The sequence below is a fragment of the Myxine glutinosa genome, unplaced genomic scaffold (assembly GCF_964187855.1).
Source record: "Myxine glutinosa unplaced genomic scaffold, kmMyxGlut1.1 SCAFFOLD_808, whole genome shotgun sequence".
Taxonomy (NCBI): domain Eukaryota; kingdom Metazoa; phylum Chordata; class Myxini; order Myxiniformes; family Myxinidae; genus Myxine; species Myxine glutinosa.
In genome coordinates, this window is record NW_027616903.1 from 10001 (window position 1) to 30000 (window position 20000).

Genomic DNA, 20000 nt, shown 5'->3' on the forward strand with positions numbered 1-20000 from the left:
CACCGTTACATCCGAATCCAACTTAAAAAAAGTAATTAATCAAGTCATTAATCGAATAATTAAATAATTAATCGATTAATCAATAAATAAATGTAAAAAAAAATTTAAATCGCCTTTACAGCCAAATCACTTGGTCATTCTCATGTCCATATATCAGCTTCCTTGCTCAAAAGGTGCCCGAGATATTGCCCAGATGAGAAAGAAAATAAATAAGTACTTATTAAATTGATAATTACATAATTAATTGATTGATCAAAAAAGAAAAAAAACGTTTTTGACAAAGCAAGTGCGCAATATTGTGCCCAAATTTCAGCTTCCTAGCTCAAAGGATGGCTGAGATATCGCCCGGACAAACAAGCAAAGACGCCATGCAGAGCACAATACTTGCAAAATCCATCCCCCTAACGCCAAAAAAGGTTGCCATTGATCCATCAAATTGTCCATTTCATCCAGATCAAAATTGACGATCTTGATCAAAGCTTGGGTCAATAGGATGAAAAGTGATGATTTTTAGATGAAAATTTATTTTAGAAGTTTGAGCTAGAGTTCACATTTGACCTTTAACATAGTTTTCCCACTTTCGTGACTCAATATACAAATGCTGTTCAATTTTCAAGTCAATCGGATAAAAAAAATGGCGATTTTAGAAACATGACCTCCAGATGACCTTTGACCTCAAAATCAATAGGCTTCTCAATTGTGACGACTTCTAAAACTTGGTGAAGATCGGTTGAAAATTGTGACCTGTAGGTGACTGACAGACAAAAACAGACAGAATAACGCACAAGACCAACCAATATGGTTGAAAAATCTTCCGATTTTGCAAGCAACAAACAAATAATAAAACAAGAAACCGGAGTGAAAACTGAGTACTGCCTTTCAGCGCACGTCATTGCCTGGCCCCTTCGGTGCCCAGCAATGACGTCATGCAGCGCCTGGAGATGGCATAGGAAAGGAGCGGTGTACAACAAACAAACAAGAAACCGGAGTGAAAACCGAGTACTCCCTTTCAGTGTGCGTCATTGCATGCCCCCCCCCCCCCCTCCCTCCGGTGCCCGGCAATGATGTCATGCAGTGTATTTTAGCTGTAATAGGAAAGGAGCAATGTACAATAATTAAGAGCAATGCAGACTCGTGTAAACTCAAAGATAGCATGACTTAGGTAATACCATCTGTCATTCCTCAACTTATTCGAAAGGACCTCGTCAAAAACCAAATGTGATTCTGCACGTACAGATCCTATAGTTATGGATATGCGACGAGTTACATTATGCAGCAGAAAAGGGACGTGTGTGATGCTAAGTGACGTTTGGAACCATTATGTGAAGTTTGCGAATGATGCAAGTGCTACAATGGCAAAGTCCTTTGTTAGTCACCGGACAAGAGAGATTGCATTACATTTGTGCAGCCTGGAGGTGGACCTTTAGAAAGGAAACTAATTTGCTCTTGCCATCCAAGTATGCATGTGTCTAAATTGGCATCAACAGCAGATGAGAAAGATGATATGCTAAAAATTCCAATAGATGAGGCAGAAGAAGAAAAATCTGTCTTTAGTACATGTTACTTTAAATTTACGTGGTGACTTGAGCAAATCTGGCCACAGGTTTTGATAGAGGAGAATGCTATAGCATGTATATGAGACAGCCTATCAACTTGAATATGGAGGGACTTGTCAACTTGAATGAGGCAGATGCAGATGAGTACTGGCCAGGACATTACATATTGAGTGGTTTTAAATGGATGCTGAAACAATGTGCTGTCCAGCACACTTCATCAAGTTACTCGGTCGAAACAATTGTTCCACAATGCAGGCCACACTCGCCAAGCAATCAGCTTGGAAAACATTCCTGCATCACTATGAGCTACTCAGTGATTTGTGAGAAGGAAACCTGATGCCCAGGAAGCACAAGTCGGTCGAGAGGTTTGGGTGCATAATGTATGGCAAGAACAACATAGATTCGGTCGATACCCTGCATAATATAATGTTTCCAAAAGCCGGCCATCTAGAAAAGTTACTCCCAACCAGTGATTCCCTCCAGCTGCACATACAGCATTTGCACTACCAATCAATGATATGGAAGGAGGCTCACTGTTCAGATGCCAGCGAGTCGGGATGGAATGGGATGACGCAGGTCTTCGACTCATTCTGATGACTTGTCTCCATACCAGATGCTCGTCTCAAAATAGTATCTTGCTCTTGTTCAAGATGCCAGACTTTATGCTGTAAATGTCGAGACATTTTGATGGTGATGTAAGGCAGCTGTCGGTGATTGGCCAGATTTTAGTTGGGTTAATAGATCGCAGGAAGCAGTTATGCAACATTGGTTCCGCTCAGTCAAATAATTTTAAATCTGTTGAGTGACTGCCGATACGAAAATTGGGGTTAAGCAATTGGTTCACTTTGTCTGTCTGTCTGTGTGTCTATAAACATCAGTTTATGTTCAAATAACTACTCAATTTTCAAATGAATTTTCTATTTTGAATACTGCATTACACAAATCGGAACATGCCCCTGCAGTTTAGCAGCACCTCGACTCTGAAGTTGGCAAAATATTCGGAATCTCATCCCAATCGCACATGCACAGAGAGGAGCAAGGTAATATTTTTAGTCTGTCTGCCTTTCTAAAAATATTTTTTCTATTTTTAGTCTGTTGGCACAACAAAATTGAAAATCATTCCAAACAGAAACTTAATGTTTTTATGGACAAAGACCTAAACAACAGGCACAAATAACTAATTTAACATGTTAAATATGTAATGTAGAATATGGTGCATCAACGATTGTAAACTTCCAACGTTAAAAAAAAAAATATTCTGCAGCCTTTCAAACATTTTATTTGAACAAATACACACACTACCTCGGGATCGGCAGGAAGGACCACATCATTATCCTCTCTGGGGTATATAGATTACAGTAGATCTCGGCTCAAGTCCGATAAGCATATAGGGCCTCAACGTCATACTTCCTCCCTTATAGTTTAGTGTCATAACAGCAGTAGCGACTGTTTAAAAAGTTAATCATACGTGTTTGTGGTTTATAATATTTTTACTTCCAGTAGGGGTGTCCCACAAAATGGCACAACGAGCTATTTATTCAGGTTAACACGGCATTTGTTCAGAGGCAAAACCCCTGGGGAGGGGTGTTATTATTCAGATTAATATTTTGTAATAATAATATTATGCTATCATTGGTGTTATTACTTTTGTAATTAGAAGCAGCCTTGGAAGAATGCCATGATTAGCTATCTGACTGATACTGATATACACCTCAACACAGACTTTACCTAAGATGAAAAATCCCCTTGGGGAGGGGGGACAATGAAGTTGCAACAACCTCCATCATGTGACCCTAAGTCCTCCTGTCAAATTTGGTTACAATTGGATAAGTAACGACCCAATGTATCGCGGTCAGACAGACACTAAATTGAGTATTTTAGTATGATGATTTTTATATACTTTATCACTGTCAAACACAAATTGCCTTTCAAAAACCTTCTGTTTAACAGTATTTGGAAAAATATTTATGCCATCTCATACACTAAGGGTAGAAGGACCACCTTTAGAGGCCATTTTTCCCCGGAGCAAGGGTTTGCCTTTTTTGGGCACTATGGTCCCCTTTTTGAAGCAATGTTTTATGGCCGGATGCCCTTCCAGCCACCAACCCTGTTAGTCGCCTCTTACGACACACAGGGAATAACCAGTGAACTGATACTCAATTTGCCGACCTCGGAAGGATGACAGGCTGAGTCAACCCCCCTGGCGTTAATTCAACGATTGACCGGGATTTGAACTCATGATCCGAGGATCCCAAGCCGGCACCCTAACCGCTAAGCCAACACCAGGCTTCATACCCGAGGGGAGATCAACTGAAATTCAGACAAATATGGTGGTACAGTACGCTGTTACACTTTGTTTAGTAAAAAATACAAAGCAAAATCTAAGAGACACTTCTTTCCCATGTCCCTTTTCTCAAGAAGCCACTGGGTAAGGTATTATATGAACTCTCTAGTTGTTGTTTCCATTGAGAAGTAGTGACAACTTATTGAAATAATATCATCATCATAATGAAATTAATTTGCCTCTGTCCCAGCTTACAGCAAAAATGTAATTAAATAAAAAGGGTTTACATGATGGTGAACTATTGGAGAAGAGTTGGAATCAGGATAAAAATAAGTTTCGAATTGGAGAAAAATCCAAATAAATATGATCGTCAACAAGAGGAGGCGACGAGTTGCTACTTAAAGTGATAAAGAATGGAATTTTAATGGACAGACAGAGCAAGGCAATTCCGCAAACAGGAACATTTGAGGACAAGAATGGAGATGAGAAGCCAGCTCAAACTTGGGGCATGAAAGCAAAGGCCACGTTAATGTAAGCGACACTGTGGGTTGAGACAGGCACTTGTGGCACGAAGAAGTCAAGTCAGACAAGACCAGACAAAAACCTGAGAGGTGCAACCTCCTGTGAAAAGGGCACAAACGCAAGGCCTTGGCCTCCTATCAATACGATTCATCACTTTTCATTCATCATTTCATCATTTTATCATTCATCATTCATCATTCATCATTCAATCATTCCATCATTCCATCATTCCATCATTCATCATTCATCATTCATCATTCCATCATTTCATCATTTCATCATTCATCATTCATCATTCCATCATTTCATCATTTTCATCATTCATCATTCATCATTCATCATTCATCATTCCATCATTCCATCATTTTATCATTTTCATCATTCATCATTCATCATTCATCATTCATCATTCATCATTCCATCATTTCATCATTTTCATCATTCATCATTCATCATTCATCATTCATCATTCATCATTCCATCATTCCATCATTTTATCATTTTCATCATTCATCATTCATCATTCATCATTTCATCATTTCATCATTCATCATTCATCATTCATCATTCATCATTCATCATTCCATCATTCCATCATTCCATCATTTTATCATTTTCATCATTCATCATTCATCATTCATCATTCATCATTCATCATTCATCATTCCATCATTTCATCATTTCATCATTCATCATTCATCATTCATCATTCCATCATTCCATCATTTTCATCATTCATCATTCATCATTCATCATTCATCATTCATCATTCCATCATTTCATCATTTATCATTTTCATCATTCATCATTCATCATTCCATCATTCCATCATTTTCATCATTCATCATTCATCATTCATCATTCATCATTCATCATTCCATCATTCCATCATTCCATCATTTTCATCATTCATCATTCATCATTCATCATTCATCATTTCATCATTTCATCATTTCATCATTTTCATCATTCATCATTCATCATTTCATCATTTTCATCATTCATCATTCATCATTCATCATTCATTTTCATCATTCATCATTCATCATTCCATCATTTATCATTTATCATTTATCATTTATCATTTATCATTTATCATTCATCATTCATCATTCATCATTCATCATTTCATCATTTCATCATTTCATCATTTTCATCATTCATCATTCATCATTCATCATTCATTTTCATCATTCATCATTCATCATTCCATCATTTATCATTTATCATTTATCATTTATCATTTATCATTTATCATTTATCATTTATCATTCATCATTCATCATTCATCATTCATCATTCATCATTTCATCATTTCATCATTTCATCATTTTCATCATTCATCATTCATCATTCATCATTTCATCATTCATCATTCATCATTCATCATTCATCATTCATCATTCATCATTTCATTCATCACATCCACAAATCACTTTTCCAACCAACACAAAAGGTTGAACGTGCGATTCCAGAAATGAGCAAGTATTTTTGATATAAGCTGACGTTTCAAGTGACGATTTGAAATGTTGGAAGCTTAGATCAATCTTAAAGATACCAGCTTTTCATCTGTGAGCTGGAAGTCGACCATTTGTTTAATTTTAGATACTATACCTAATATTTACATGTAAATGCATGACTGGTCTGGATTTGGACTGCTCTGTGAGTTTTTGGGAAACCGGTATGTGTAGCTGGATTAAGTTTGAGTGGATGTTACATATACTCTAGGTACTTGTGACTTAAAGGATGAATTGGACTTGCTGTGAACAGTGTAGATGCAAAAAGAGATAGACAGGGACACAATGAGCTGCTAGGTGAGCCATTGAGGTGGATTGGATGTTTTGTTGTTGTTGTCTTGGGAGTTCGGTTGTTGCATTGCCAAAGGTTTCTGTGTGGTGTGGTGTCTGTTGATAGTGGATTACCTGTTGTCTTGTGTGACGCAAGCAGGGATGTATGTAACTGTATGTAACTGCCTCGAGTCAGAGAAAACTTCAGTTGTTGACATTGGCTGCAAATTGTCCGGAGTGCTTTAATTTGCACAGGGAATAAAAATTGGGATGACAATTGCATTCATTGAGTAAGATACATGTTTCGTTTATAATTGAAACATGGGGAGTGAAATTGGACCCTGGGGTCTTCTGTGTGTCTATGTGTCTGTCTGTCTGTTACACTGGACTCTTGGATGGGTTTTCATGAGACGAATTTCAGACAAAACCCTCTGTTATTTCAGAATTGATCTGCACCCCACCCCACCTCACTGTGAAACTTTGGACAGGTTGTGTGTGTCTCAGAGGTTTATGGACAAATTTGGGTGTAATCTGGTGGACAGTATCAATGTGTATGGAGACCGATAGACATCAGAGGTTAGAGTTGTGCCATGGTGTTGACAGATGGAAATTGCGATGTTTGTGCCATGGATGTAGTGTCCCAATTCTGGCAAAATTGGTATTTACACATCACTACAATTGGTAGTGATGCATTTGGTGGTGATTAATTCTGGTAAATTTGGAATTGGTGGTGGTACAAAGATAATTATATTTTAGGTGTTGGTGCAACAGTAATTACCAAATGTTAATTGTTGGATGGCAGAGGTAATGGTGTAGTTTAATGTTCACACTGTTTGGGGAAAAAATGCTCTATGCAAAATGATCCTAAAAAGAACCCATCCCTACATCTAAGGATCAGGGAGGGAAGGAATGGAAAATTTGGGGTATTAAAAGTTACGAAACTCAAAATATCTAGGTTTGGATGTGCAGTCATTGGAAAAATTAATTGAACATGATAATGGTTCCAGATATCTCTGCATACGAGGCATTCTTATGGGGTTAAAATTATTATTTTTTATAAATAAAGGTGCATTCATGAGAAAGGAAATTTTGTCTGTTGAACTAATAGTTGTAAAGAAGAGGTGGTATTCTTCATCATTGAGAAATCGAGCGAAGGGCAATGTTAAATAAACTATTTGGAAAATTGGCAAATAAATTGATCATAATGAGGAACATTTTGTTGGAAATATTGTAAAACCAACATAGATATACGGAAGAAAGATAAAGGGTAATGTGGTATATGAACTTTTATCGAATACCCACCAACAATATGTATTTTGTATGCAGTTACAGGGCATACTTTAGGCTAATACCTGAGATGGAATAAGACACTAAATATGATATTACAGTAACAGAGGATGTAAAATAAGCTGACTTTTCTAATAATTACAGTCCCGTTGCGAGTGCCATGCGAGTTCACCATATTTAACAACCCCCCCCCCCAAATAGAAGAAGGCCTTGCGACTTGGCATATGACATTCCATACTTACGTCTAATAAATGGTTCCCAGTTGAATGACACCCACCCTGATATAATAATGACAATGATTATGGAATTCCGACACAAACAAATGTATATAAAGCATTGGTTTGTGTATTTTTCAAGACATTGCTGAAAGTGACAGTATAGCTGCCTCACAATAAGATATGTTTAGTAAACAAAGACAGATGTGATAATGGACAAGAGCTCACTAAGATGAGCCGGATGACTTGTGAAAGGAAATTTGATAATGCTCCCTGAGAACGGTAATATTTTGATATGTACTGGGGAGTGGGTTCTGGGTAAAGATTTGCTGAATTAATAACACAAGAAATGATAACAGAATTAATACTTCTCTGCATTTAGCCCACACAAGAGCTCATTCATATAGCAAATGAGAGTAATTATTAGAAATGTATACAGATGCCAAATTCTAGTAAGAATGGAAATGTACACATTGGAGGTAGTTCCTTTTGGTTGGGATGAATTATGTAGTCGTTTCCCAATGATGCAAGCAGTAGTCATCTAAGGAGATAGTGATGCCAGGTGTACAAGGTTGGGAAAGGAGGGTATAAATGTAATGAATTTGAGGATAGTTTTAGCCCCAAAAAGGATTGGTTTGCGATTTCGATCTCTAAGTCATGAAAATTGTAGGAAATACTTTTAGAGGCTGAGGTAAGTCTATTATGAAATTCATTTTCACCATTCTAAATGGTTCCTGACAAAGTGGAAGTACGAAACGTGTGTGTTTACCAATTCAAAGACAATGAAAGATATGTCTTTGGGAAGTTTGCAAAATTTGTGATGGATCTTGCATGGGTCCAGCAAAGCATTTTTCAGTTTATTGGAAGTTGGATTTTGTAAAATAATGGTTTAATATAACCATAGTAGAAAATAATATGCAGATTTGGGACATTTTGTAAACTTTCGAATAATGAGAAGATTCATAAAATTCATTTTATTTATTTAATGGAAAATATTTGGGTTACAAGTGGAGAAGCATTGGTGAAATTATGATCCAGTGGATGATATATATATATATCCCAACACCATACATTTTGATAACTTGCGACATCTACATACCGGTGCCATTTGTATTCACTAGTGAAAGTGGAATTTGAAAATTGTAAATCTGATAAAACTAGGTTATTTTTCTTGTAAAAAAATAATAAAAATAGAGGGAGTATCCAGGAAAAGGATGTTCAAGTGAACTTTGTGCTGTGAAAAGAATGTCGAGTTAATGGAAGTGTTTTGTTTGATTAATTTTGTTCAATTTATGTTCAAATGATCAGTTTATCACAATTCATTAAAAAAATAATGAAGGGATGCTCCAATTAATTGAATAAAATGAGTAATCTCGAACCAGAAGGAACACATGGCCTCAATGAGGGGAGAGCAGAATTATGTGTTTTATAGTATTTTTTTTAGTAAGTGGTGTGGATATGTATAAGGTGAATAAAAAGTGAAGGAAACAGTGCCCCTGGGGGCATGCACCTGTTACATATTCATGCACCTGTTCCATCGGTATATAGAAAACTGCTATCTGTCCTTTGAAAATTTGGCCTGTTACAGATTTCTGGGATTGTAGGTTACTTGAGATCTAGTGGGAGTAATGTGTATGTCAGGAACATTTTGGAAAAGAAATATGGATATATGACATTACTAAAATATAACCAAGCAATTGAGAGTTCTTGGGTTAATGGGATATAAATAAATGCATCTACAAGTTGATGGTTTATAAAAATTTAGTTCTGGATGATACTTAAACGATGAACAATGTTGGCAATATACAAAGAATGTGACTTGTTATTTTTTGGGGGGAAAACATGTGGTTTAAAATAATTGGCTAAGTTTTAAAGATGGAGATGTTTTACAGAACTCTTATGATTATTTATATGAATAACGGACTACTCCATGGCAAGAGAAAATGGTTGATATTAATAAAAAGGAGAGGAGAAAAATACAGATCTTGGCAACAGATTTTGTAAAAATGAATGTGAGATAATGAAATTAATGTGAAAGAAAATTGTTAAGGATGGGAAAATTGAGGCCTATTATTATTTTTTGGTTTTATTTGTTATAAAATAAAGAAAAAGGGAGGTAATGATGATTTCAAGGAATTATGTGCTGAAAGTAATGTGAAACATATACAGATGGGTTTTGTTGGGAATTGATACAAAGGAAATCTGTGATAATTATGATAAAAATACATAAATGGTTAATTTTGGATTTTTGCTTCGATTTGTATTGGGAATTTTTTTTTTGGAAAAATTGAGCATCTGAATTACATGAGATATTTTGGAAGTAAAATATGAAAGTAAGGTTGATGAAAGAAGAGGAAGTATTTAAAAGTTACAGTAAGATTGATTTCCTTCTCACCTTGTGGTGAGGACCCCATGATTATGCAAATGTTGATGAAAATACATGATAAGATTTGAGTTTCTAGGTGATAGAATTTTGGGTATTTTTTTGTTTTGTAAGAAAAAAAGAGAAAAACAATTTTAAAGATTTATTGAATACATTCATATGTACTTTGGTTATGCTAAAAAAAACATGTACACCCCTGATTTAATGTTTTGTTCGGGTGTTACACATGAAATATAATCATGTGACAGGTTTCAATACCACCTATTAGAGCCAAGGGTGTACTTACTTTTTCCACATGCGAAATTTGCATTTATGTTTATTTAAATTATACAATGGACTACAAAATGTAAATGTTTCATGATATTTGTTATATTATATCACCTTTATCTATCAATATTGTTGAAATGAAGATCAAATAGCTGTATGTTGAAATACGTTGAAAAAGTCAAAAAACTTTACATGGGGTATACTTACTTTTTCACGTGACTGTATGTGCTGCATATATATTGTTGAGGATTTGGGAACTGTGTGTAATTCGATGTAAATTTTCCCCTTTGGTTTGCTGTAAATCTTCTTGTAAATATCACCCTCCAATTGTAAAGATCAAAGGTCGTCCTTAGTGAAGCCATCGCACACACGTAGCCAATCATAAGATTCCCTCAGTAGTTATGTCCTTAGTAAATGTCAGCATAAGGCTCTGTGGTCCACTAATTCATTGCGTTGCATCAATTAAATAAGATAGATCCCCTTTCATATCCCAAAGCTTTCATTGCCAACTGCATTTGGCGGTTGTCTGCATTTGCCACCATTGCCACGTGCTCTGTTTCGGAGAAGAAAGGCGCGTCTCCGCCCTCGTCATCGAAAGGAGGAGTGAGCCAGCCCTTGCCGACCAACCAAGGATGAGGGGTTTGGCTTTGCGAGGGCGTGGAGAGAACGTTCGTGTAGGCTTGAGGGTGTGGCCTATATAACCCGCAGCGGACGCCCCCACCTCAGATGAAATACGGGATCGGGAGAGAGAAGGCAGATGAACCGGTGGAGAGCACGCGGTGCATGAGGCTGAGGAATCCCTGAAAGAGAACGCGACGCAGCAGCTTCGGGTTTCAATGGCAGTATCGACCGTGGCCGCAAAGGAACGCGCCGTGCGAGACCGATCAAGAGGGCGGCAGCTGCCCGCTCCCGGCCCAACCGTGCTTCGGTCCGAGCTGAACCTTCCTCTCCCTCCAGCCAATCCACTCTGCAATTCCCCATTCGTGTAAGTCTGATTATTCATCTGTCTTTCATGTTGTCTTGGGGTTATAAGTAAGACTGTATAGTTAAGCTAATAATTGCACTGTGTCTCTTGCTCCTTCCATTGCCTTGTAAATCGTATTTCAATTCTTTTCTGCTTTAGTTGTGTGTAAATAATAAATATCTGTTCTTCCTACCTTGTCTTCCTCTTCACATTCGGTCGCTTTAGAGGTTTCCATATTGAGGGTACGTGGCGCGATTCGGCCAACGAATATAAATCGGGTCTAGTCTTGGTATACGGCTCATGCCGCAGTTCGCTTTGCTCGGCGCAAATCATCCATTACGCTGCGGCCGTGAGCGGGGAGTATTTCCTTGCGTACCGTGAGGCGCTGGTATTTAGGTCATAGGACGGTTGGGCCTAATACCCTACCCAGCGCCGACCGGGCTTGACGTCATACCCCCGTGACCACGTCGGTCAGTCATAAGCGAGGGGATTAATCCCCCCTCGATAAGAGGAACAGAGGCCGATGTTGGGTTCCGTAACAATTGGTGTCAGGAGTGTCGGATTCGGACCTGAAGCGCGAATAGCACGCTCAAAATTTCGAGCGGCCAAAATTTAATTTAAAAAAAAAAAATCCCAAATTTGAAAATCGCGCCATGGATGATCAAGGCGACAGGATGCCGGTGGGGGAATTAGAAGAGGGGTTAGGGGTAACCCAGGACCAGAGGGAGGAAATGGAGGAGGAGAGCAATGAAGATGTGGTTGCGGGGAAATCAGGTGCACAAAATGGCGCTCTCGCACACGTGGTTGTAGAAACGCAAAATGGTGCCTCGCACATGGCTACGGCGGCCGCACCCGCTGCACAAGTGGGAGGGATTGACATGCAGGCCCTCATTGCGCAGCTGCAGGCCGCCGTGCAAATGGGGATAGGAGAACAATTGGTACAAATGGAAAACAAAATGGGAGCAATGGGGGGCAAAATGGGAGCAATGGGGGCCAAATGGGAGCAATGGGGGCCAAATGGGAGCAATGGGGGCCAAATGGGAGCAATGGGGGCCAAATGGGAGCAATGGGGGCCAAATGGGAGCAATGGGGGCCAAATGGGAGCAATGGGGGCCAAATGGGAGCAATGGGGGCCAAATGGGAGCAATGGGGGCCAAATGGGAGCAATGGGGGCCAAATGGGAGCAATGGGGGCCAAATGGGAGCAATGGGGGCCAAATGGGAGCAATGGGGGGGGGCAAATGGGGGCAATGAGGGATGAAGCACAGGGTACCAGTGAGCAATTAAGAGACGGGTTAAACAATATGAACAATAAATTTGAGGGGTTAGACAATAATTTTAAGGGGTTGAACAATAAATTTGAGGGTTTAGACAATAAATTTGAGGGGTTAGACAATGGGATAAAAGGGGTGAAGAATGGGTTAACGGGGCTAGAAGACAGGATGGAAGACAAATTGCGGGAAATAGGGGAGCAATCCGCCTGGGAAATTCAGCAGATGGGAGATCAGATAGAGCAGGTGAAAATCGGGTTAGAAACTAAATTGGATGCTCAAAGTAATGAATTGGAACAGATGAGGGCGGCATCTACCAAAGAGATGGGAGAAATGGGGGAGGAGATCAGACGAGGTGTGGGCGAGGATGTCTCGAGGGTACGCGAGGAGGTAAAGCGAGGTGAGGAGCGTATGGAGAAAGAGGTGAGAAAGGGGACGGCAAAGTTACAAGGGGGCATAGAGGAGTTGACGCAGGGGGTGGGGCAGCTGACAGTGGGACAAAGGGAGTTGAAGGAACAGGTAAAAAAAGAATACAGCTGTGATCGAGGGGTTGAAGGCGACCCAGAAGGAAATAAAGAGGGACGTAGCAGTCATAAAGAAGGTGTCAGACGGTACATGAGGGACTGACCATGAGGTTGGACGAGGTGACAGAGGCAGTGGAGACAAAGGACCGGGAGGTGAGGACGCATATAGAAATGGTCAAGGTGGCATTAGAGGAAGAGATTGAGGGGGCGCACCGGGAAATGAAGGAGGTAAAGGAGAAATTAGAGGAAGTGGAAAAGGGGGTGAGTGAAATTAAGAAGAGACGGAGGGAAACTAAGAGGGAGATAAAGGAGGAAGTCATGGAATATGTACAAGGTCTGTGTTCAAATCATGATTATATGCTCACTAACCAAATAAAGAGTTTGCAGGTGGCGGAGGAGGAGCGGAGACGAGGTGCCAAGGTGAGCGGCGATATACTCGGAAATGTATATGGTGCGAGGGGAGATTGTCGGCTTGGGTGTTGATTGAGACCCGGGTGTTCGTGAGAGGCCGCTGGTAAGGTGTGCGACAGGTACAGAGTGTGAAGGAGGAGGTGTGCGAGGATGTCCGACTATGGGGTGTGTGAGGAAAAGGTGCGCGCCGAGGAGTGAGTGTGCTGTCGAGAGCGAGTTGGTCGTAGCACGTGTGCACATGGAAGCGCGTATTGGGGAGTGTTACAGGGGATGTAACGGAAGAATGCACACCTGTGGTGAGTGTTACGGAGGGTGTAACGGGAGAGTGTGCGCAAGAGGATGCGCGAAAAAGGTGTGTAACAGAGGAGTGCGTGATTCCAGAGTGCACTGTCAAGAGTAAGAGTGAATGCGCGACCGAGTGTGGTGGTGAAAGTAGTGAGAGTGACACGGAGCACGAGTTGGTTGTAGCAGGTGAGAGAGGATGCACACCTGGAATGGAAGGATGTACACCTGGAATGAAAGGATGCACACCTGGAATGGTAGAGCACGTGTGGGAATGCACGCTTGAGTTGGTAGTGGAGCACGTGATTGGGTGTGCGGAGGAGAGCACATCCGTGGTTGTCACAGAGGATGTGACCGAGGAGTGGGCGCGAAGGTGTGTTGGTGAGGTGTGCGAACGACGTGTGCTAAGGAGTGCGGTGGTCAGGTGTGTGACGAAGTCTGAGTGTACAGGGGGTGTGTGTAAGAGAAGGTGCAATGACGGAGAGCATGGAGACAGCTGGATGTGTGAGCAAGGAACAGAACGCGGGGTGTGAGCATGCAAGTGGAGCATCGACGTTAACCGGGTTAGCAGTTAGATCGACTCGTAGCCGAAGCGAGCCCTCGGTTCGTGCCGGGCGTTGTGCGCCGCAGGAACCAGCGGGGATCGTAACTACGGTGGTTTCAAAGGAACCGCCGTACGGGATCCACGCCGGGCCTCGCTCCGAACCGTCGCGTCCGTGCTCCGCCAGGCGGAGCGGGCGGCCCGGTCGGAAGGGTCGTCATGGCGACTCCTTGTGGTTGAGGCGTTCCGGCAGGGCGAGATCGGGCCATCGGACGGCTCCGTGCCGAGATGGTGCGTGGAATCTCGGCCCGGGTAAGCCCCCTTCCCTGCACCGAATGCCGGACGAATCCAACCGCCGGCAACAAACCACCCGCATTCATTGCTCGGCTTTGCGAAGCCAAGCTTTGGAAATGAATTGGCGCACCGAGAGGCTCAAGTGAGTAGACGTGTGAGGGTGGTAGCAGTAGCAAATTGGAAAAGCAAAATTTGATTGGAAAAAAAAATTGATTTGCAGATTGATGATTGGTAGAAGGATTGGCAGTGATTGGCAAAATTTTTGATTGGTTGGAATTTGATGAGCAAAATTTATAGTGAAAGATTCCCGATGTGGTGGGATGGCAACTCTGCCATCTCACACACTAAAGGGGGCAAAGGAGCTATAGTTTTATGGGGTTTATGGCAGTGTAAGCTCGCCGAGGGAGGGTTTGGATAATGTATAGGGATCTAGAGAAGAAGGACCATAGGTAACGGTAAGGTAAGTAGCAACATTGGACAGGTAGTGGGGACATAGAGAGGGTAGTTGGATGATAATGACGAGGGAGCGCAATAAAGTAAGGGGCGACGGGGAAGCGCAAGTGTTAGCAGGAAACCAGGTAGATCAGATGATGCCGTGTGAGTGTTGGAGGTGTATTCAGAAGTGTATTGTGAAAAGGTGATTGTGAGTTGTATTGAGCGTGGAAGTGTATGAAGCAGCGTATGAGGAATAATTGATTGTGCATTGTATTGAATGATTGAAGGAGCCTGGGAGGAAGGAGGGTGCAGGAAGCACCAGGTGTGATGGCACAGGTGTGCAAATACAGGTGAATGGAGAATGGTTGTGTGGAATACATTGAGTATGGAATATATGGAGTATGGAATGGATGGTGTGGAGTGAGTATGGTGGAAACTGTGGAGTGGAGTGGATGGTGCGAAGCTGTGAATGGGGGAAGTGGACCCCTATCACGAATACCCAGGGAGGGTAGCTTAAGAGTTAGGTAGAGGGAGTAGGTAAATTGTGGTTGGATATTGGCATCTGTGGTGCGTGGTGGAAGAATGGTGTTTGGATGGGTGCATTAGTGACGTGGAAATGGCTGGGTGTGTGGCCTGTTAGTGTGTGTGGTTGGTTGGACACTCCGCCACTGTGAGGATGTCGGCCAGGTGAGGCCGCAAGTGGGCTCTGGGAGCCGTTAGAGTTGTTGTGGATGGGGCCCGAGGATCCAAAGGACGGACCCGGGTAGCCCAGTGCCAGAGAGGGCACCGAGTGGGGAGAGCGCCAGAGGGCCTTCCCCAGTTAGATAGGTTAGGGTAAGGAGCAGGTAAGCTCGGAGGCAACTGCAGTGGTGGAGGTGTGCAGGTGGGTAGACCTGCTGGGAGAGCCACACGACCCAGTCCTGAAATTGTGCAAAGGCACAGGGAGTTGAATCGGGGGAGTGAGACCCCAAATTGATGAAGCACCACAGTTTGGGCAATGGGAATTTGGTTCTTAAAACCGCATAGAGTAAGTTGGCCAATGGATTGGCAGGGAAAGACCCCAGGTAGTGTAAAGTGTGTTAATGTCATTTAGAAGATAGTTAGGATTGAAATCTCCTCGCACCATCCGCATCCACTCACCTGAGGTGACGCTACTCCGCACCATGCCAGGTTGTGATTATTTTTGTTGTGCAAATGTTTTGATTGTGAGATGCATCATGACGTGGGCGAGACATTGTGCTGATGTTCCGTCTCTCCCTCCTTATGAGGATTGATGATGAATTTGAATGATAGCAAATTTTGGTTAGAGGGATTGTGGTGACGAATTTGGTATAGGGGAATATGGGGAAGACGTAACGGTAGTGACGAATTTGTAAATGTGTAGAGTTTTGTAAATATGGGGTAAGGGCAAGGGTAGAGTAGGTAACAGGGGGGGTGACGTACGGTAGGGACGAGCTTTTCTCCGCTCAGTCTCCAGATGCACCTCACCTTGCATTGCCTTAGTTGATGTGTACCCTTGTGACCTTACCCCTCACTCACCTGTCTTCTGTTCCCCTGTCTCCCACCCGAGGACTGTGCTCTCTGGGCACCGAGGGGAGCATGCGGGAGTCTGCCATTGTGTGCCAGAACTCCCACAACGAGCATGCATTGCATTGATGCACCACTTATGGACCGCCGTTCTGCGGCCAAGCACCACTTTATGGACCCCACGTTTTGGGGCCTGGCACCTCTGCTGGAACCAGCCACGATGGCCCAGGGTCTTGCTTGCGGACCTCGGTAAGGTGGCACCTATGCCAAACAGGTGGACCACCCTTAGTTGGCCCCTGTGGCCCTAAATAAAAACACGTTTTGTGCACTTCATTTTTTATTTCCAAATAGGCCGCATGAAGAAAAGAATTGAAAGACGACATCAGGAAGAACATCGGCCCAGCAGCGAAGAGGAAGGCCACCACCAGTTGTTTTTTTTTTGTGTGAATCATTATTATGAACTGGTGACTGTTGCACCAAATGGTGCTTTTGGTGCTTTGGTGCTCTTTATAGTACTAGTGCATCGATGCAATGCGTGCTGTCTCCTCCCTCCCAACAGGAATTTCTTTTTGTTTCCCAAAAAGAAAAATCACAGGTCCTGGGTTGCGTTTTGTAAATAGTCAAATAATGTCACTGTAAATAATGCTCCCCCATCGTTCATGTTTTAGTTTGAAAATAATTCCGCAATTCGGTTAGCTGTGGGTGTGAAACTGTTAGGCAGGGTGCAACGCAATTAGCGGTACATATTTATTTGTGTTTTAAAATTGTCGCACTCAGGGTCAGGTTAATTGTCGAGGGAGTTACACCTATGTGTCACACTAAAGTTAAAATTATAGGCCCGGGACGTGCCTAAGAGGATGAGGGTGAAGTGTTGAGGATTTAGGAACTGTGTGTAATTCGATGTATATTTTCCCCTTTTGTATGCTGTAAATCTTCTTGTAAATATCACCCTCCAATTGTAAAGATCAAAGGTCGTCCTTAGTTGAGCCATCGCACACACGTAGCCAATCATAAGATTCCCTCAGTAGTTATGTCCTTAGTAAATGTCAGCATAAGGCTCTGTGGTCCACTAATTCATTGCGTTGCATCAATTAAATAAGATAGATCCCCTTTCATATCCCAAAGCTTTCATTGCCAACTGCATTGGGCGGTTGTCTGCATTTGCCGACATTGCCACATGCTCTGTTTCGGAGAAGAAAGGCGTGTCTCCGCCCTCGTCATCGAAAGGAGGAGTGAGCCAGCCCTTGCCGACCAACCAAGGATGAGGGGTTTGGCTTTTCGAGGGCGTGGAGAGAACGTTCGCGTAGGCTTGAGGGTGTGGCCTATATAACCCGCAGCGGACGCCCCCACCTCAGATGAAATACGGGAGAGAGAAGGCAGATGAACCGGTGGAGAGCAGGCGGCGCATGAGGTGGAGGAATCCCAGAAAGAGCACGCGACGCAGCAGCACGCAGCAGCTTCAGCACGCAGCAGCTTCGGGTTTCAACGGCAGTATCGACCGTGGCCGCAAAGGAACGCGCCGTGCGAGACCGATCAAGAGGGCGGCGGCTGCCCGCTCCCGGCCCGACCGTGCTTCGGTCCGAGCTGAACCTTCCTCTCCCTCCAACCAATCTACTCTGCAATTCCCCATTTGTGTAAGTCTGATTGTTCGTCTGTCTTTCATGTTGTCTTGGGGTTATAAGTAAGACTGTATAGTTAAGCTAATAATTGCACTGTGTCTCCTGCTCCTTCAATTGCCTTGTAAATCGTATTTCAATTCTTTTCTGCTTTCGTTGTGTAAATAATATTAAATATCTGTTCTTCCTACCTTGTCTTCTTCTTCACATTCGGTCGCTTTAGAGGTTTCCATATTGAGGGGTACATGGCACGATTCGGCCAACGAATATAAATCGGGTCTAGTCTTGGTAAACGGCTCACGCCGCAGTTCGCTTCACTCGGCGCAAATCATCCATTACGCTGCGGCCGTGAGCATTTCCTTGCGTACCGGGAGGCGCTGGTATTTAGGTCATACGACGGTTGGGCCTAATACCCTACCCAGCGCCGACCGGGCGTGACGTCATACCCCCGGGACCACGTCGGTCAGTCATAAGTGAGGGGATTAATCCCCCCTCGATAAGGGGAACAGAGGCCGACGTTGGGTTCTGTAACAATAGAGAGATGTATATATATATATATATATATATATATATATATATATATATATATATATATATATATATATATATTGTCGCGTCGCCAGGGATTAAGATCCCCAAGCTGACGGATGGCTGAAACGCACAAGATGCCATGGAAGCATGTCCATAGCCAGCCACCGGCATAAGGCAAGCAGGCAGGATCCCTCTGTTTCAATCACGGCCTCCTTCGCCACAGAGCACCACCGTCAACCAACACCGCCTCTTTCCATGTTGCAAAAGTCCCAAAGCCCCGACATCGCACCAGTGCAACCGAGGCAACAGCGTCCACTCGAGACGCGAGCCAGAACGAGAGAGAGAAAGGCAAACACTGCCATTCTCTTGAAAGCCAGCACACAAGAGAAATGCGACCGCCTCCAATGAATGTCGGGACCAAGGGACCAAGATGGCGAGACAGCTTCTTTCCTTCAGCTCTTGAATGTTCCATGCTGACATCACACATCTGTCCAATCACCGAGCTCTACTCAATCATCCCATCATGCCTCCACCAATCACGAAGTACCTCTTCGTTACGAGTCAGGGGGCGGAGTCTAATATCTTTTCGGGAATGTTCGGCTGACGGCGGTCGTGAGGCGGGATTTACGTGCCGATCGGCAAGTGCTGTTTGTCGGCCTTGGCGACGCTGTGAGGGAATGAGTCCATTTGTTATAGTTGTTGTTTGGTGGATTTTTAATTGCAATAAAGACTGAGGGAAGATCATAGGGGCAAATTACACACTGGGGAATTAATCTTTAATCCCTAAAATTAATTAGCACAAAGCCACGCCCCTTATGGCGACATGAAAACACTTACCCGGACAGATGGCCTACTTATGTACATCGAGATGGGTTCTTCGCGGCATACGGAGCATTCTAATCTACACGATTCTATCTCGAGTAAGGTATTTCATCGTTTACCCCCCACAAACGTAACAATATATATATACATACACAAATATAAAATATTATATATATATATATATATATATATATATATATACACATATATATATATATATATATATATATATACATATATATATATATATATATATATATGTGTGTATATATATATATATATATATATATGTATATGTGTGTGTATATATATATATATATATATATATATATATATATATATATATATATATACAGTAGTGACCCATAATTCCGAACGCCCCTCATCTCGAACTACTCTAATTCCGAACCGTAAATTCGAGAAAATTTTGTCCCTAATTCCGAATGTATTTCTATAACCGAACCGCCAACATAGCGTTAGCG

At 42.3% G+C, this 20000-nt stretch overlaps 1 protein-coding gene across 1 annotated transcript in view; it reads right to left on the bottom strand.

Annotated features, from left to right (window-relative positions):
- Nucleotides 1-2096: 2096 nt before the first annotated feature.
- LOC144889103 (uncharacterized) overlaps nucleotides 2097-20000 on the bottom strand; it is a 31446-nt gene continuing 13542 nt past the window's right edge. The window contains exon 3 of the mRNA XM_078768983.1: nucleotides 2097-2221. Coding sequence (XP_078625109.1) covers nucleotides 2179-2221 — 43 coding nt within the window. The 3' untranslated portion in view covers nucleotides 2097-2178. The remainder of the gene's footprint in view (nucleotides 2222-20000) is intronic.